This window comes from Chrysoperla carnea, chromosome 3, assembly GCF_905475395.1.
Source record: "Chrysoperla carnea chromosome 3, inChrCarn1.1, whole genome shotgun sequence".
Taxonomy (NCBI): domain Eukaryota; kingdom Metazoa; phylum Arthropoda; class Insecta; order Neuroptera; family Chrysopidae; genus Chrysoperla; species Chrysoperla carnea.
The window spans coordinates 53,675,830-53,697,664 of NC_058339.1; the positions used below are offsets into that span (position 1 = coordinate 53,675,830).

The following is a 21,835-nucleotide window of genomic DNA, read 5'->3' on the forward strand; positions in this document are numbered from 1 at the left end:
AATAACAAGTCGTGATGCCATTCAAGACGCCATGATACTCTACACTGTTTTCGAAGTAAATTTAAATTGATTTTTGAAAATGCAAAATAAATGTAAATAATATTTTTTTTTAAATAATACTTTTTTGGTGTAAATCAGATACTAATGTAACGTATAAACCAATTTTTTAAATTTAAGACAAAAGCCTATTTTTTGATAATATGAAATAAGACAAAAAAATGACAATTTTGTATGAGTAATTGACCTTGTCTTACGCACATTCTTAATTTCATTTAATACTGTTATAAATTATTTTTTGTACTACTCAATTTTTTTTTATTAATTCAAAAGTGGCATTTTCTTGTTTAATGATTCATCCAAGCCCTCTAGTATTTTCTGAAAAATTATACAAGGTTTTAGGTTTTATTTTTTGGTATTTTCTTAAAAGAAACTTTAGATGAATAATCAAAAACTATTGAAAAAATTAATTGTTAGTAAATTACTTTCAATTTATTAAATATTTGCTCAAATATTGGGATGATTAGCGTGGACAAAATCTTATAGTATAAAGTTCTTCCAAAATTGACTAAATTGTTATTATAATAAAGTAAAACAATCGGGCATTTGTTGTGTTGAAATTGATAAATCATTAAAATTACCTTTGGAAAAATTCTTCACAAAATCGATTCATTCATTATTTTCAAATAGATTAATTAATATGCTTTATGTTCAAATTTGGTCAAAATATTTTTATTTGATATAATTAGACTTACAGAATTGGCACATTATTAATTAGTTATCGTCAATTTTCAATATGTAAATTTGTTTGATTTCTGAAAATAAATTTCAGTCAAATTATCTGGATTCAAATTTAATTTTTTTTAAAAATAATTGTGAAACTATAATTTTGGAATTATTATAAATTTATAATGCGATGTAATTTGCATGCTCGTGCCAGAAAGTAAAATAATTAATTTTTTTATGCTAAAAAATATCTTACTTCTTAGCATTCAAGGGAAGGTTTTTTTTTTGTGTTTTTACACGGGGGTGGTGGAAAGTTAAAAGTCATCGAAATTTGAATTGCGTAATACTTTGATAAACAATCACGACTTTCTCTGTAAGTTTGGGTGTATCTGCAAAAATATTTTCGTATGCAAAAAAAAAAACTCAGTTCAAATCAAGTAAAAAAGCTGTGTAGCAAAATAAATTTATTTATAATAAAAAAAAAAAATTGAAATAAAAAAATAAACAAACAAAAAATAATAAAAATAAAAATGTATAAATAAGTATTTTTAATTATTATTTATAATTTTTTTTTTATATTGATAGTATTTTACAGTTCTTTTAGTTTGTCATAAATGGTAACTTATTCATCATTTCCTTTTTTTTGTTATTTATTATATAATCACATTCCACAAACATTCAACACTCGCGTACATTATAATTTTCCATTTTTCCATTCAATATTATTTACTGATAATTTATTGTATTTTCTCTGTTTTATTAAATATATATTACAATTTTCGTTTATATATTAATTTATTAATTAATAATTACATTTATTTTATTCAATTCACTATAAATTTTTTTTATAGTATCATACAATACTAACCTAGATCTAAGAAATTTTTTTAAATTCAAATCGTTTATTGTCAAATACTTCGAAAAATTTTAGCTAAATTTGGATTTGTAGTACTAATAATTGCATATCATAGAAAATCATCTAAAACACATCTTTAAAGAATTCGGAATCAAATAAACCTTTGTCGCGTTATTAGAAGTAGTTTGATTTCCTGTAAGAAATAAAATTAAATATAACATTCTTTTATTAGGGGTCATTCATTAAGTTTTCGGTTAAATTTGATGTAAATAATATATGGGCTTTTTTGCATAAAGGATCATTCACGTCAGAGAAATCTGTGTTAAATCACAAATAATAAATTGTAAGAATTTTTGTGTTAAAAATATGTTAATATACATGAAAATCATATCTTAGGTATAAAAGGACCCCGCACGATTCGATAGGAAAATCACTTTCTGTGAAACTTTTTCAAACCGCCCCCCCCCCCCAAATCTTCTACGGACCGTTCTGATCAATTTTTTACGACCACTAAATATTTTAACGAGTAGTTACCGAGGTACGGGGAATCAAAGCTACTATATAGTATATGACTACCGTATTAATAATGATACCACACATGATAGTCATATACTAAACTATAATATATGTGTAGCTTTGATCGACTGTATCTGTAAAACTATTCGTTAAAAAATTTTGTAGCTGTGAGAGCTTTTGATTAGAACGATCCGAAGAACATTTTGGGAATGGTTTGAAAAAATTTCAAAGAGAGCCATTTTCATTTCTAATTGTGCGGCGTTGTCTTGCATTGTTTTGATAAATTTATTTTTGGAGTTAGTTTCTTAAATGAAATCGAGCTAGGATTTGTTAAGATGTTTTTTAAAGATATGCAAAATAAAATTAATTATATTTCTTGCACATAAGAAAGTTTCGATTGTGAAAGAAGAAATGATTTTACATTCTTCAATTACATATTTACACATTCCATTAACAATAATACTTTTTTTTATACATAAATCTTAAATTATTAATAATTAAAAACTGTATTAATTAGTAAAATGAAAATTCCCAATTTCTTCATAGTGAATTAAGTCACAAACAAAAACCAATCGAAATATATCCGTATACCATACCAAAAACGTTAAGCTCTTCTTGATCAAATACCATGATTTGAATCTCCTCTCTTATAGCGTGTTCGGTTTCTACCTCTACCGGATGCTTGCAACAATGTGTTCATACTGATATCGTGAACGCATTCAGATACGCTCGCTGATGTGTAAACTATCTCTACTAGAAAGTTATAAAGCCCCGGTAACTGTTTTTGGTTACAAGCTATTTAGTAAGAGTAAGAGATACATTCTAGTATGTTTTTTATCTCATTAGCAATATTCTAAGCTTTGGAGATCGATTGGAGAATATTTATAACATGTTATTAGATTTTATGACTAATTTCAGATAAGATGTGAAGAAATCGACTGAAAAACATTATTTAAAGGTTAGGATGGAAAAATTGTGTCGATTGTTCATACAATTCAACACTTCAATGAGCTAGGAATTCTGTTGATCGTCATACTTAAATAAGAGTATAGATGGAATGTAAACTAAATCACATTTTCGGCAATCCATTGTTAAATGGGTATCTTAAAATGGCTGACAATCAAAGATATAAAATACCATTTTTGTTTCTCTTATTTAAATAGAAATATAACCTTCTTTTTCGAATAAAAAAATATTTAAAATTTATTATAATATTAACAATAATAAAATAATTTTTTTAATATATATACATTTTAAAATATATTACATTTAAAATATAAAGGACTATGCATTCAATGAGAAATTGTCTACCACAATTCATGTGAATTGAATAATATAAATATTGGATATTTTGTTCATTATATTTTTACATTATATTATCCAAATAATCACTATAACGTTGTTTTATATAAATATCATGAAGAGTTTATTAATTTATATTTTTTCTCTTAACACTCGAGTCTGTTAACGTATACCTATGAAATTTAATTAGAGCATCGTGTTGATTTGTTTTTAATTCATTTTTATTAATTAATTGTTTATTATTTTTATCAATACACAACAAATTATAAATGTTGAGTGTTGTTAGTTCATTTTCAGAATCTTCATTCTCATTTTTGACAGAATTTACAATAGATGTGGCAACACTATTTTCATTACCGTCCAAACTATTATCATTAAGTTCTTCATTTACACTTTGTGTATTGAATTCCGTTGTAAAATTATATTCCATAGCATGCTGCTGTATGTCGACATCATTTAAATTCTCGTAAACTCATGATAAACGATTTGTTAAACGCCAACGTTGTGTTTCAGAGTTTGTGTTACAACGTTGTGCTGTAACACCTTTTATATCAGCATATCTTGAATCTAAACATAATGGATATTTCATGTGACGTATTAAACCACCAGTTTCTAATAAACGCCATTTTTGTGTGTCAGAATCATCACATATTTTCATCAATACAATGCCTTTCACATATTTATCTAATGTTAAACATAAATCATGGTGTTTGATTAAACCATTTTTTGTTAAAGCCCATTCTTGATTACCACCAGTATCATGACATTGGTATAATGACACACTGCCATCAATTAAATGTCCCATTGTATCTAAACAATAGATTCCTTGTCGTAATGCACCATAATTTACAGATGTTGTTTGTGGTATTGCTAATTCTGGGTATACATTTTCTAAATACCATTTAAATGGCTTACATTGAAGACGTTCTTTTAAGTCCAAACGATCTTGGATACTGAAACAAAATAAGAAAAGTTTAAATAAGCCGCTTTTTTAAAATGATTTTAAGGGGAATAACCATAGACAACTAATTATAATAAATATTTATTATCTAGGGTAATGACTATGCATGTTTCTATATACTGCTTATTATTATGGCTCTAATAACCGGCCCAAACAGTGGTCTACCAAACTTTTGGTCCCGTTTAGAAGGAGGAGGGAGAGTCAAAACTGCAATTTTGGTTCATATGATGGCAGATCATATTCCAGCTCTCGGTACACCCATGGACTCAAATTTGTAAAATTTCCCTAATGATTGGAATCGCAAAAATTCGTGACGATTCTGTGAAGTTGGATATTTAATTAAATAGTTCACTTACTTTCCAAATGGAACATTTTTCGCCAAAGGAACAGCAGAATAATAAAATTGTTTATAGTCATCCATCCAAACTTCAGCAGCCCGACGAGTGTTTCGTGCAAATACATTTCCACTGCCTCCTGGGAATGTGTATGGATGTCGTTTCCGAAATACATGTCCAACCTATAATAAAACAAACAAAAGTATAAAAAAATAACGCAATAACAGCGAGAGAAAAATGGTTTTAGGACCTGTTTGATTAACGTTTAGGTTAAATAAGTACCAGCTAACGAGGGTTAATGTAAAATAACGCAGTTCTCTTATGACCAATTTATATGAAGGTACAAATTTTTATCTACAACTATTAGCAACCCGGTACGGCTTCGCACGGGTTATCTATGCACCCTCCAAGAATGCATTCGGTTTACCATAAAGTACACACTCGGTTTACCTTAAAGTGAACAATTTTAAAGGTCTATAGAATCTAGTATGCACAAACAAATTTTTTACATCTAAAAATATGTAAAGACATTAATATGTACACAATTTAGGCAATTCTAATTAAACAAATTTACGAAATTTTAATTAATTTTTTCCGCAAAAAATAATATGCACAATAGAGAAAACCGTTTTAAAATTCGTTGCGTGATTTTGAAGTTGTTAGGGAATAAACAGACAGACAGACAGACAGATTGGCTTTGTTTTATACTCTATTCAAATAAAACATTTTTATTGGATAGTACGATAAAAAATTTTGTTATCTAGTAATTACTCGAAGAAGAAAATAATTCATTTCCGTATAACCGGTTGGTTATACCAGTACAATTTCATAATATTTTTAATGTATTATTTGTACATAGGTAAATATAAAATATATATGAATGTAGAAGGATTACTGGAATTGAATAAGAATGAATGGACTGAATTGATGCTGAAATATTCACGGGAAATGCCTTTTCAGTATGTTGTAAGGTATCCGGATATAAATAAGAAACATGGCATATATATATATTCTAAGTTCCGAAAGGAAACGCAATATATGTGGTATAAGTGAAAACTCATTTGTTATATAGGAAAATACATATATATTCAATATTTATTGTTTAAATATACACCCTGATTTATTATACAAAATTTTTTTGGAAACTTATTTTGTTCGATAAATATTACGGTGCTAAAGAGAAATAATTATGTGTGAGATGTCTATCAAGAAGAATTGAAACGTGTTTTTGCCATGATTTGCTTGGTTATATTTTTGAAAGTAGGAGAACATGGGGCACAATGAAACGAATTATATCTACAGAATTATTAAGTCATGAACTCATTAATTCTGTCATTTTTCTAATTCGGGGAATAGTTATTCTAAGTAAAAGCACGAAATACCTACTATTTCTTAATTACTTCAGCAAAAGTATATTCATGATTAGGTTTCACATGATTCATTACAATTGTAGAACACCGGAAAAAAATGATGAAAACTTTAAAACTTTGTTATAATATTCCAAATAATCCTGATGTCAAACATGATAAGGGGTATCACAAAAGCCTTGTATTCTAGCTTCCCTTAATTTATATATACATTCATTAATTGAATTTATATTAGGTTTTTGGTAGTACATACTATATTACAATAAATAATTAAAATAATAAAAAAAAATTTTATTTTTGGTGTATGACTACAAGTTTATTTATTTTATCTGAAAATTTCGAGCTTTCGTCATTCTCAAGAGATTAAATTAATTTACAAAAAATTTGTTTATAATAAATATTACAAGATAAATACCATAGTTTTATAAAATTTTTTGACGTGAGTATGATTACCTTGAAAACTGAAATGAAAATTTAAAGAAAATTATTTGAAATTTAGAATCAAAACAGGAGCTCGCAACACATCCTTTTCATCGTCACACGCTGTTCCTGAACTTATGAACGTTTTGGAAGTGTTGGAAATTTGGAAAAGTTCAGAAACAGCGTGTGACGATGAAAAGGATGTATTGCGATTATATTTATTATAAACAAATTTTGAATAAATTAAACGTTTAAAATTCCTAATTAAACTAAAATAATTAAAAGAGGAAGATATAGCTTAGTGACGTCATTTCACGGTAATACCAAACAAAGAGATTACATATAAAACTTAGTTTTACTAAAAGGGGATGGCAACAATCTTTGAAAACTTATAACTTCTTCGTTTCATCAATTTTAATTTCACTTTCAAATTTTGTTATGGTATCAAGCCAAGTTTTTTTTTCGTCGCCCTATTAGCTCCGTTGGTTAAAGCGTAACCAATTCTGTCTGCGGTATGCTTAGGGTAGCGGGTTCGATTCCCACCGTCGCAACAGAATTAATTTCTAAAATATTTGTGATGGGCTGGTGTAGTGCTTGGTATATGCATGAAGGAGGTGCAGTCAGCCTCTGAAATTGTGGAGCTGATAAATGAAATTATCAGCGGAAAGGTGGTAAAACACATATATGGTATCACAATGGGCTCTATAGCCTAAGTGTGTCCTTCGTGGACAGCCAATATAACCTAACCTAAGTCGAAATCAGGCAACTACCGTATGCATCTTTGCAATTGTAAATTTTCATAGAAAATGTATTTTCTATGTAAATATACAACTGCTTGTGATAGAAAAAGTTGTTTTCGCAATAGTTTTATTAAAATAATAATAATTCTGAAGTTGAAAAAAGTTTATTTTTAAATGATCATTTTCGTTCTAATTATCTTTGAAAACACTATAAAAAATCATACTATGAATATAGCTAGCATTTAGAATTTAGTGTAGTTGTATTAGGTACGTGGCAAACTTAATTAGAATTTTCTCATGAATAGAAACGAGCCTCATCGATATTGACAAGTAGTAAAATGTTTTAACGACTTTTCCGGTCGTTCTTGAAGAGCTTTTCCACGTCCAACTAACCATATTATTATTATAGTGTGGTATACTACTAAACTATATAAGTTTTATAGTACCTACCAATGTTTCTGTATATACCGAGTGTCAAATAAATTATTGTAATGCAATTTCATTCCTGAAAATGTGAAATATCACCTAAATTATATATAATTCATTAAAATTGAAATAGATGGGAAGGGCTGTTTGTTTTTTTGGAAAATAATTCTTATCCAAATCAGAGATTAAAACAATATCTCGATTTATTGCAATTTTCTTAAGCCTTACATAAACATTTGAAAAATTACGAAATGCTTTTATTTCCCAACAATTTTGGAGATATATCAAAAACTACTCATTTATTCGTCACATCTTAGAAGCTGCTTGTCCAATAGACAACAGAATGAATTTATTGACACCCGTTATAGAAAATGGAATAACTATTCGAATATATGTATTCGTAGAAAATCAAGATATATATTTAGCTCTTCATCGACTCGTAACATGGGTGAAAAATGAGCTTGTGGGAAATTAAATTTAAAAAAAAATATAAAAACATCATTTGTATAAATACAAGTCCCTGCTTTTTCAAAAAAACTAATTTCTATGCGTTAGTTTTTGATTTATGATAACCTGAACTTTTGTTATTTAAATGTATAAAAGAGCTTTTTTTGTAGATACGCTAATTGACGTAAAGAATTTGCCCTACAACGAGGTAAGTTTCTGTTCATTGGTGTAAAGACAACCGTTGGTATGTTTATAAATAAATGGTGGGAGCGCTAATCAGTCCTAAAAATATAAGTTTTTACTATGTATTATACATTTATCTGCGCTTCCACCAAAGAAATACATTGAAAGGCGATTGAATTTTGAATATTTAATTGAAAGAAGGTAGGGATGAAGTACTTCGTTTTACACCTAGGAACGGTTGCGTTTGTTGCATTTACTAGTGAAAATTTAAAAAAAGCTGCGAAAAATTGATGATTTTAAAATCAATTTAAAATAAACATTATATAAAAATTCCTTTAACAACGTTTTGCATTATTGGGAAACATTTGTTTGGCCAGTGTGTACTAAAGGAAAATGAATTTTTTAAGAGGAAAAAACATGCTAACAGTTTTAAATTTCATCACAAGTAACAACGTTTAACTACATGAGTATGTGTCGCATTTAAGACCTAATATCTAAAATTTAAATATTCCATTCGAGGCTCTAGGGCAGGGCTGGCGAACCTTTATATATCAACATGACATTTTTCTAAAGAAATTTTTAATGAGACCAAAGACCGTCAAAGCCGTCAAATATTTTTGACTTCTGCTTGCCAATCTTACTATCTTGCTTCTAAATTTTTTATTTTTGTAGACAATTCTAAAAAATAAATACTGAATAAATAGCTATTAATGCACTTTCTGTATAAAGTGGTAAGTATAGTAATATCATATTTCTAACAGTTTAAGCTTAAAATTGTAAGATTATAAACAAAAGTGGAAAATAGTAATAGATAGGAGGTGCTAAGTGCATTGTCGAAGCTTTCACTTCATATTATATGTGAGCTTGATAGTTTATGTTACATTAACCTTTACGTCGTCTACGTATTGTTTTGTTTATGCTTTTACCAATGAAACTATTCAAAGATGTTTACCTGTTATGTTGTTGTCAACGGTCATTTTGGTGAGACGTTAATGAAATGAACCTTTTAAGTATCTTAATAAAAGTGATTATCATTTATAAACAAGAAATTTTTAAGCATAGATTGTTTAATTAATTTTTTAATGATCATTTTAAAATAATAATAATAATTAAATCGAATTAATAATAATTTCTGAAGTTTAATACCGGTTTTAAAATTAGGAAAAATTTTCACAGGGCGTGGTAATTAGATCGCCCCTTAACCACGCCTGTTTGAAACTGTTTTTACCCGTTAGCACTGTTTTGGACAAGTTTTAACTAATCTAAAAGGTCCCGTGAAAATTAGAGAAACAATTTTTTGATAAATTTCATTCTCAAAATTCGCTTAAAGACAAAATTGATACAAAATTTGTAAAACATTAGTAAAGAAACGATAAAATATGTTATTTAGGTTATCGATTGTCCAAGATATTTTAACGGTTCAATTGAAAAATTGCTAAAAGTTTTTTTTTAACGAATGTGGTATGCAAGGATTGAATAATAGTAGGGATTTCAATAAATTTTTATAAATACAATTGATTAACAAAGTTATGATGAACAAAGTTTCCAAAAAAAAAAAAAAAATTAGTAGACCAGCGGTCTTTTTATTATTATTTTATCGTTCAAAATTAGCTAAACAAATGATGAATCATATAGGTTATTCTTTTCAATTGGATATTTCTATATCAAAAAATCTAGAGAGTGTGATAAAAAACTATCTAAAATATTTAGACAATCTTTTAGTTTATAATAATACCATAAAAATATAAGGTTGCCGATGATACCTATAACAACAAAATTTTAATTTCATTATGAGTTCATTTGATGAACAGAGACGACTATAGTTCGAATATTGATGATTGAAGAGCGATGTCTATATTATCAAATTTATAAGTCTCACTTACACAATATATATTATATACTTTTGTAGTTGCGTGGTATTTTAAAGCTTAAAAATAACACATTATTTGGTTTATATGTATGTACTGTGCAATAAACCAAAACTTTTTTACAATACTGTGGTTTACAATCACCTTCAAGTTACGAAAAGCTTGAAGGTAATTGAAGGTAACACTAGCTATTACAGAAAATATGCCCTAGGCTAGTAGTATTTGACGGGAATTAATAACAAATAAATAAAAATTACAAAAAGTTTACTTACTCGACTGCATGGTATAATTTCCAAACTACCACCACATTGCCATACACGAAATGATATTTCTAAATTTTCACCACCCCAAACATCCATACGCATATCATATTTTCCTAATTTTTCAAAATATTTCTTATCAATAACAAATAAACCACCCGCTATCATTGGTGTACGTATTGCTGCTGTTGGATCTTTTAAGCGATTCTGTCGTTCGGCGCTACTTAAATATTCCCATTTAAATACCAGATTCCAATCAAAACCACCACGAAGATCTGCAGATGCACCAATATATTGAAATGTATCCATACTTATCACATCGATAACTGGACACACTACCCGAGTTGGATCCTAGAAAAAAAAAACTTTATTTAGAAAAATGGTATGTATTCATAGAGCAGCGAAATTGGTTTATATTGGATGGTTAATTTTTGGAATACTTTCAAAACGGAACTGTAATATTAAGCAAAAATTAGACTCAACCGTCTTAAGCTTGAAATTTATCCATTTGCCAATTTGCACTAAATCTCATCCACCTGTTGACTTAAAACTCTATGTTTTTTTGAAAAATTGTGGGCTTTCCAAATGGGTCAATAGGTCTATACCTATCTATATGCCCAATATTTGGCGATGCAGCCAAGTTTTAAAATCTTTCCGGAATCATTTCAATTTGAGAGATTTGTTTTTCTCGTCTGATTGGAGTTACAAAATCGATTTTTCCCAGACCAGTATAAAATTTATGATATTTAAATAGTACAATAACAATATAAGTACACGCATTTAATTTAAAAATAACACAATGAATGGTAGATACTAATTTTTAAACTTTCAACTATTGAGAAATAATAATAAGTAAACAATAAGAAAATATGCAATAAGTTTAAAATAACAATTTATTATTTTTAAACTTTAGTACAATTATTTCAATATACTGTGTTTATTTAAAATTAGTTCACACTTATTCAATTTACAAATGAGCTAGTTCAGAAACGAGACAGTTTTCCATTGCAGTTTTTCGTAGCTCCCAGCAAAAAAGGCGACTTTTGAAGCGTTTGTTTGCCTGTGTCTTTCTGTGATATTAAAACATTTTTTTTTTTAAATTTAAAGACTGACTTAATCGAGATGTTTTTTGTCTGTAGTTGATGTAAACCTATACAGCCTTTTGAGACTTTTAAGATAATCTGCTCTTACCTTAGCCTGAAGGAATCTCATGATATAATATACCAAAATATTAACTAAAGTTTTCAAAGATGTTATTGCAAATTTCTACGAAATGGTGGAATTACGGGACGCAATTTTGTGTAGATGGAGATCAGCGGTTAACGCCGATTTTCATTGGATACATGATGTATTATTTCTGCGACTGTATACAAGTAAGTTTTTTAATAACTGTGATAACTTTTTGTATTTATTAGACCCTGGCTAACAAAGAGGAGTGTTATAAGTTTAATAAGTGTCATCATAGATCCTAAATGGATGAACTACTTTTGGTAATTTAGAAAAAAGGTGATGAACTTCAAAAGGCAGAGCAGATTTTCTTGATACAAAGCTAAGAACACTATCCTTAATTAAGAACTTTAATTTATCTCATTAAAATATTCATAATAATAAACACTAGGTATAAAATGAATATTGTAAAGGTATTTATTTCAGAATATTATCTGTCTAAAAATGTAATTTGTTCGCATTTAAAAAGTATTGCATGCATAAAAGATACAAATGTATATATGCAAGTTTTAACGTAAAGAGTACTTACACTACCGCTTAAAAATATTTAAAATTTAACCCACTATCGTCAAAAATCCTGATTTAGGGTGTTTCAAATTCGCATTTTTGCTGCTTACTGACAGCTTAAAGCTAGCTCTAAAAGCAGATTATTGAAAACTTTAATTGGTACTTTTTTCTCAACTTTTTCATAAATTGGATTAACTATTTTAAAAAGAATTAAGTAATTTGATTCTATGGAATCACAGTTACATTTTGTAATATGTAATATGAAGTTTACTGTTTTTTTTACTTCCTTGTACAAGCTTGATATTAATTATTCTCTTTTAGAAGTTTTTTCTGATTTTTTTCACTTTCTACAAAACAAACATATTTTTATTATGAAATCGCTGGGAAGTAATACTTTTTAAAATTGTCAATATAGAAAATAAAAAATCAAAACCTTTTCTTTTCTCAGTACTTTCATTCACCAGATTCACGAACTACATCAATTAGAAGGGGCTTTGATCTTGAAACCGCTTAGCAAATTTGTATCAAGAATAAGATATGATTACCTGTTCAAGCCAGACTAAAGCTCTCTATTAAAATTCGTCCATCTGTTAAGAATCTACGATAGCACAGACAGGTAGACGAAAAATTTAAATTTGTAACATTCCTGTTTTTTGATTGGGTTAAAAATGAAGTTTGTTTAAACAATAATGGCATAATGTTTTTTAAACGTACAATAACAAATTTTCAAATTGCAGTGTTGTGTAATCATACATGTAAACCAATTCTTAATACTCGTATAGAAGTCATTGCGATACTACAACCATTGCTAGCACAGAGTTAGTGCTATCTAAATACAAACCATTAAATTCAAATTGGATATGCAATTTAATTGTACGTGACAGAATTCTAGATAATTGATAATATTTATATATGTACTTATAGTTGTTACTACACCACTACGACTAAACTATCTAGTAATAGTTGTACCTACTATTTAGTATCTACGTGTATCTATTAGATCCGGCGATTTTAATAGAAAACATAAAATGATACAAGTGAAATTTACAAAACTTTAAAAAGCTTCATCAAAAAATATGATAAAAAACAAAATGATTTAAACCATGCATTAAGGTCCAGCAAATCTTTAAAAATTGCAAAAAAAACATTATGTTTTGATATACAAACTATAAACTTCTCGTCTCATTTAGGAGGGGCTTTGGAGTTAAGAAAAGCTCTTAAAACATCTAAAAATGTGGATTTTTGCTGGGAATATTTCTAAAATAAACAGATTTTTTTAAAACATAGCTAACACTCTTGATCGAGTAACTTTTCCAACAGAAGAAAAACCTAAATCAAAATCGGTTCATCCGTTTATTAACTACGATGCCGTAGATGGGGACATACAGATACAATCGCTGAACACCAATCTTTGTGCGTGGTTATAAATAAAATTTGCCATTTTGAATACTTAAAGTAGAGACAGCTAAAAATTTCTTAATGCGAAATTTTATGCGGTTGTAAGTGTGAGATAACTCAGAGGGTTTAAAATAGCTTATGATCGTAACCGAGATAGATGAAAAATTATATTGCGAAGTTCTTTATAAAGTTACAAAATTATTGTTCGAATCATTTTTCCGTAAACTTAATAAATGCTTTTGAATTTTAAATAAGATTTCCTCTGAATTTATAAGGTTTATGGAAAAATATTTCGAACAAAGTTTTTTGTTCTTTAAAAGAAAATAAGTTATACTAGAAAGTCTGATACTCTTGTCACAAAAATCTCAGCTAAGAATGTTAGCTTTTTTAAGACCTGTATGTTATGTAAGCTCTTAGATACTTATTATCGTATAAAATTTCTCATTCCATAGTGTGAACTATATCTATTTTGAGAATTTAATAAAGTAGACTATATTATACCATTCCCTTATCTTCTGTTAAAATAGTCCGGTCTATATCTATGCACAAAGCTATGCATATTCAATAAAATATTGTATAACAGTTCACTTGAATATTCATTTTGATATTGAAAATGTATCTGCAGACACAGTAACCGTGATTTACAATCACTGTCACTTGATTTATTATTCATTTTTTTTAACACAGCATTTTTTTGAATACTAACGCCATTGACGATAAATAATTTAACTGAATAATTTTGTTATGTAATGTAAAAAAAAATTTGAATCTTTCATATGAAAGTATTAGTATTCATATAAAGTACACAAAATTTTAGTATCTGTATTTAAATCCTGCCCCAATGGGCTAATACATTATGGCTTATAACAGTTCTACGAAAAAAAATTATAAATGACATAGCAAAAATTAGAAACTTGGAGTTATTCTTTATGGAAACACTTCTACATATGATATCGTAGATTAAATAAATATTATTCCGCATTGCTAGAGACAATACAAAATCTGTAGATTTTAAAAAGTACTTTTTGCTAACAAGATAGATTAGTACGCGTGCTTTGTCTGTCGCTCCTAGCCTTTCAAGTGCGACGTTCTATGAATGCTTATAAGAGAAAAGGTAAAGGAAAATGAGGCAGCAGTTGTTCTCCTTGAAGATAAAAGGGGACAAAATACTTCAAAATTAGAGCTCCTCTGTGATAACGAAGAAACCAAAAAGCCCCAGTCTGGCTACATCTTCTATGAAAAAAAGAGGTCTTTTGAAGTGTTCATTGAGCTGACAACAATGAATCTTTCAGGTCGTAAAGTGTTTCATTTCATTTTGATTGACAAATCAACTGGTTGTAGGTTAGGTTATATTGACTGTCCACGAAGGAGACACTTAGGCTAAAGAGCCCATTGTGATACCACATAATGTGTTTTACCATCTTTCAGCTGATAATTTCATTTATCAGCACTTCAATTTCAGAGTCTGAGTGCACCTCTTTCATGCATATACCATGCACTACACCAGCCCATCACAACTATTAATTAAATTAATTTCTTTGCCACAGCGGGAATCGAATCCGCGAACGGAATTGGTAACGCCTTAACCAACTGAGCTAATAGGGCGGCAACCGGTTGTAAAGTAGACGATCAATTTAAAAGTTGCATTTGGGTGCGATGGCAATTAAACTTATTCCAGTGCATTTAAATGAATACATTTTCTATAATGATTTGAAAAAGGCAATCGAATAACCTTAATAATTAAAAAATTAAATCCGATTCACTTTAACAATCTATACGTTTCTTTTGTTATTTTTTTAATTGTATGTAGGACGGTTAAGCATTAAAACGGGAATCAAATTAATATTTTTTTTAATAATAGTAGGTAATGATAAATTGTTGATTTATCTCGTTAAAGCTACAAATGCTACTATGTATACAAACACGTACACACATACAGAGTGGTTCAGGAGGAAGAGTAAATATATAATACTTGAGAGAATCCATGTTTATAGAAGCTTTTATATTTAGTTTAGGTACGTCTTTTTCTCAAGCGTTACAGCATATTTTTGTAGCATTTGAGAATAGGATCCATTTTTATAGTAACTTTTATGTTTATTTTTATAACATGGGTACTATTTTCAAGTGTTATAGGAATAATGACAACCTTACTTATATTTCTGTAATGCTTGAAAATAAGGCACATGTTTACATGTTTATTTTGGTCTGCTGAATACTTAACATATTGTAACAAGTCTGGTATTTTGAGCGGCTGTGAAGATCGTTTTAAGAAGAGTAAAATTAAATCTGATATCTAAGGTGTATTGAATTATTATTAAATATATTATCAAGATTGTAAAATTGATTTGTGTGGTATAATAGAGTTGAAAATGAAAGTATAACAAAATTTTCAAAGAATTCGCTTAAATGGTGTTTTATTGTTACAATTTTTACCATTCCTACTGAAACATCCTGTATACAAATAAATACAGCTCTCATTAATTTAGGTTAAGCGGTTTAATTTCTAACATTACGGATTAAAAAATATCATAACATATAGGTATGTATGTATATAGAACATGCATTTTATATAAGATTAAATAGATTTTTGTATACTATGACTAAAAATGTATTATGGGGACTTGAAAAATGATATTTAAAAACAAGTGAAAACAAACAATTGACTGAGTTAATTGTTAAAATACCATGCATAGTAGGTGTTGATTTCTTTATCACATTACACATACAAACATGTGACACATACATAACTGAGAATCAAGTATAGTACATATTATAAAATTTCCGTCTAATTGGCGCCCTCACGGGTAAACAGTGATGTTTACGAAAAAATGTTTCAAACAAAAATTGTTTAATTTTTGATAAGGAACATTTTTTATATTTAAGCTTTTGTTCTATCTCTAACGATTTACAAGATGGGTCCTACGGACCCAAGACCTAATTGACCTATGATGCTCATTTACGAACTTGACCTCACTTTTTACGCCCTGAGTACGCTGTAAAAATTTCAGCTCGATATCTTTTTTAGTTTTTGAGTTATCGTGTCCACAGACGGACGGACGGACTGACAACCGGAAATGGACTAATTAGGTGATTTTATGAACACCCATGACAAAATTTTGTTCCTAGCATCATTATTTTTAAGCGTTACAAACTTGGGACTAAACACTAGAAACTTTACCTATAAAATTTATGAAAAAGTATTTTTTGAAACATTTTCTCGAAAACCAATAAAGTTTTTCAGATCTTTTGAAGAATGTGGACCACTTTAGATCGTGATAATATCTAAACATTGAGAATCACAGCATGTAGATAAAGTTTTAAATACTTGCACATATTTTACTAAAGACTTTGATGTAATATTAGTAATATTGTATATTCTTATACATACATAATATAACATGTATTTGTATATACAAAAGCGATGTTCTACTTGAACAACTTTGTGTAAATTTTCAAGAAATTAAATATTGTAAGTACATAAACTATATGATTTATACCTACAGACGTTATATACATGTTACTCCAGTAAAATTTTACAAAAAACAAGTGAAAACACATACATAACTGATATTCCCATATAATACATACTATACAACTTACACCTAATTTGCGGGCCTCACGGGTAAACATTACTGTTTATGAAAAAATGTTTCAAACAAAAGTTGTTTAGTTTTTTATAAGGAACATTTTTTACATTTAAACTTTTGTTCTATCTCTAACGATTTACAAGATGGGTCCTACGGACCCAAGACCCAATTGACAAATGTTGCTCATTTATGAACTCGACCTCACTTTTTACGTCCTGAGTACGTTGTAAAAATTTCAGCTTGTTTTTTTTTAGTTTTTGAGCTATCGTGTTCACATACGAACGGACGGACGGACTGCCGAAAATGGACTAATTAGATGATTTAATGAACACCTATACCAAAATTTTGTTCGTAGCATCAATATTTTGTAGCGTTACAAACTTGGGACTAAATTTAGTATACCTTACATTTTACATATATACATGGTATAACAACTAAAATCACAAAACGCGATGTAAAGTTGAGTTTTTGGTATGTTATTTATAATCCTTAGAGGAGTGTGAAACTACATTCTGCAAGCAAAAAAAAGCTGTGCTACCTGCGTTATCCGTGAAAAACTGCAAAATATTTTCCGTTTTTGCAGTTAAATTCAAAAATTATGAGCTTTTTTCATTAGTTGCTACTATCATTTTGAAAGTATATTTTTGAAACAATTGAAGCTAATCCACAGCTCCATATCTAATGGGTTTTGAGATATGATGCTTGAAAAATTTACATGGTTTTTAGAATAGGGGTCGGACTAAATTTTTTTATCACTTCAGGTGAAAAATTCTCACTATGCGTGCAGAAAAGTTGGTTTTTAAAAAATCTTTACTTGTATGCAAGATATGAATGTTTAAAATTCCTAAATAAACAAAGAAGTAAATCAATTTTAATTCTTTTAATCAATTTTAATTTCACTTTCAAATTTTGCCATGGGATCAAGTCTTTACATTTTTATGGGTAATATGACCAATTCGACATCAGGATTAACTCCTATAGTTAATGTTTTGAGTTTTGCTTATGTTAGAGATAGAACAAAAGTATAATGTAAAAAAATGTTCCTCATAACCACTTTTGTTGGAAACAATTTTTCGTAAACATCATTGTTTTCTCGTGAGGAGACAAATTAGGCCAAAACTCTGGCGTCTATTTCCTCCAAACATATAAAAGAGAAAGATGGAAGGTAGGTAGATTTAACTAGCGAGCTTAAGCAAAAAAAAAAATGTTTACTACAAAATACTGCGAAAAATTTTCCAAACTACCACAAATGGCGTCTAGAAGGTGATGTACATCTGCTGTTTTGGTATAACATATGTTATTTGGACCTCCTTGAGGCGTGTGGAACCACGTTTTGAAATCAGAAAAAAGTTATGCTACTGGCGTAAAAAATTGAAACAAGTACGAAAATTTTAAGCACAACTTTTTGTTGCTTGCAAAACGTGCGGTTTCACACTTTCCTAAGTTTCACATAATAACATACCAAAAAAGCAGCTTTACATCGCGTTTTGCACTTTTAATGTAGAATTTGACTGGCGTAATGTATATAGTAGATATATATAGTATATAGTCGACCATTACCAGACATTAGAGGTTATTCAAGTTTATATTATGCAATTAGTTTACTAGCTACACAACTACTACCATACTAACTTTAAAAGTATACGAATGTATCTTGGGAAATATTATATTTCTAACAATATATAAGCTTATTGCAGTAATGTGAGGTAAGCACATTATTATGGATTATAAAACGTATCATATTTTTTAAATTGAAATTTTCCTATTGATTTGTAAGAAAATTACATAAAATGCAGAAAAATTTGCAATAAAATTTCTGTTTTAAAAATTAATGGTAGTTTATTTACCAGTTTTTAATAGTTTCTGAATAATTATTAGTTTAAAAAGTTTTCGGGTTATTGATCTTAGAAACAGACTGGCTTTTTTAACCCGAAAAATGTGTTGATATTCTGATTCTTACGCAAATCAGTAGGGATTCCTTCAATAAACATTTCTAACCTACTCTGATAATTTTAATTCACATTAACTTCGATTATTAAAATTTTTTTTCAAATATATAATACGTTTTATTTAAATAATGACTAATTTAAATTGTTTATATGTAATTGGTATAGTATATGTTAAATTAAAATTATTGAAAAATAACAATGAATTGAACTTGAATTATAGTTTTTTATAGTTTTGGTGAAAATACACCAAAGTTTTGTTCTAATTTGCACTCTCACGGGTAACATTTGTTTATTTTTTTATATAAGAAACATTTTTCACATTTAGACTTTTCTATCGCTAACGGTTTAAAAGATGGATCTTTGCTCATTTACGAATGCAACCTTACATTTTTTATCCTGAGTAAGCCATAAAAATTTCAGGCACTCTCACAGACAACCGGATATGGACTGATTAGGTGATTTTATGAACATCTGTACCAAAAATTTGTTCTTAGCATCAATATTTTTAAGTGTAACAAACTTGGGTCTAAGCTTAGCATGCCTTGATATATATTTCATACAGGTTATAAAAAAAAGTCTTTAAAATTAAAATAAATGTATACTCACTTCAGCAACACGTTCCAATAATGGTTCTAACCAATTAATATTACATTCACAATGTGAATCTAAAAATGTCAGAATAGATGCTGTTGCAGCATCCGCACCACGTACACGTGATCGCATTAAACCTTCACGTTTATCGTTACGTAATACTTTAACTTTATGGATACGTGCTAATTCTTCGCCATCTTCAGCTGTAATCAAAGAAAAAATAATTGTTAGTATAAATTGAAAAATATTAACTTGCGGAAAAAGATAGGTCATATTAGCGATATAGCAATATTATGTTTGACATAATGAGAGTTCAGTTGATACTGTTTTTAAATTTTAATGCAATAAATTCACAATTTTTTTATTAAAAAATAAGAAAACTAAATAGAATAAAAAAAAAGTAAATAGAATCCGTTGATGGCGTATATTACTCTAAGGATTTATTCTAAATTTTGAACAGACTTATTCCATAAAAATTAAAAAAATTAATAAATAGTACCTACTTCTCTTTTAAATTTTCACGTTTTTCCAGCCTGAAATGGTACTTTTAACGCGGGAGGATTATTTTTTTGACTTAGATTTCCTCTTGTACAAAAAATTTTCTTGTTGCAAAATTTCCAAAATAATTGTTTTATGGATATTTTCTATTGGTTTAAATATTTATTAACTTCCCAGAGGAAGTTTATGTAATGGGGCCGATTTTGAAAATATTCAGTTTTACATATTTCCGTGGTTTCAAGGCTGCAATATCCGAACCAAACCTTTTCAATATGATGTCTGTGAGTGTGTGTGTATGTGTACGTATATGCGTATGTTCGTTCGGAGTGTTCCGCCTCGATTATCTCGCGAACTAGTTATAACATTAACACGTGACAGAGCTTATCCGACGTTTAATCGCGTATTTAAGAACTAAAAGAGTTTTCAGCAGAATTAGTTGAACCGTTTTTTAATGGTAATAAAAAAACTGGAAAAAACTGAATTAACAGAATCTGAAAAGTGGATAAAACACATCATTTATCTATGGAGATAATGATCGTTCCAGCATAAGCTGCATAAGCAGCATGTTCGAAGAATAATCTATAAATGCTAAGAAGACTTTTTTTAAAATGTTTTTTCCGCTTCTAGGTAGTTCGTCGTGTGGATTACAGGGGTCGCAATCACACGGCTTCAGTATGAAGCCGTCACACCGACTATGTACTGCCAATTTATATTAAGTAGGTTTCAACAGTATTTTGATCGATTAAATATACCATAAAAGTACTTATTAGATTTATCAAGCCATGATAGGTAAATCAGATAACATCAATATTTCTGCACGACTAAGAACAAAACAAAAATAAAAATAAAAAAACAAAACTTTAATATGTATATATTATATATCACAACAAAGTTTTATATAATGTGGTTATATATTATGGAAGTTAAACTTTTCGTACGTGTTAAATACTGACAATAAGTTGTTCCCATAACTAAACATGTTAAAAACTTTTTTTCCCTTAGTCACTTTTATTTTTTGGTCGGTAAATAAAAACTTCTCTTTCAGTTATTAGCAGAAAAGTATAGTTTGCACGATATTGACATATATATTGTACAGAAAAAATAAAAAAACAAAAATAGTTCATAAATTAGAAAGTATTTTTCCCTATATTTTTTTTTGTGTACGTCGTAGGTCGTAACAAGGGCCATCAAGTTTTAAACGGTTTTGGTAGGTGTTAAATAATTATTTTTATGTTTGATTATTGTATAAGTCTCTAATAATTTTTACAATTTGCTATTTATATTTAACTTTTAAATATTTCTACGCCAATATATTTGTATTTTTTAAGAATTTTATTTTAAATAAAATATACTGTTAATAGAAACTTTACGTTAAAAATTTTCTCTCTTTTCAAAGATTTCTACATCTGTCAATTTAAATTCTACAATTTGTTACAAAATCGAAAGGTGTTCAAATATTTTGAACTAGAATAGATATTAATAATATTGAAATAAACCACATTTTTTCGATCAGTCACTCGCATTACCTTCATAGTTTATTTATTGGTTTATTAGGCAGTAATCAGGGTGAAAATTTAAGCCTGGAGCCTATGCTACGATCGGTATCGTGTCAAGTTCTTCTACATTGTGACACCAGAACAACTGTAGTATCATGCCAGATTTTATCTTTAAGTC

At 28.4% G+C, this 21,835-nt stretch overlaps 1 protein-coding gene across 1 annotated transcript in view; it reads right to left on the reverse strand.

Moving 5' to 3' along the window:
- Positions 1–3,681: 3,681 nt before the first annotated feature.
- Positions 3,682–21,835, reverse strand: part of LOC123295325 (polypeptide N-acetylgalactosaminyltransferase 2) — a 504,171-nt gene continuing 486,017 nt past the window's right edge. Inside the window, exons 5-8 of the mRNA XM_044876633.1 lie at positions 19,679–19,866; positions 10,417–10,755; positions 4,715–4,875; positions 3,682–4,350 (exon numbers count right to left, since the gene is read on the reverse strand). Coding sequence (XP_044732568.1) covers positions 3,870–4,350; positions 4,715–4,875; positions 10,417–10,755; positions 19,679–19,866 — 1,169 coding nt within the window. The 3' untranslated portion in view covers positions 3,682–3,869. The remainder of the gene's footprint in view (positions 4,351–4,714; positions 4,876–10,416; positions 10,756–19,678; positions 19,867–21,835) is intronic.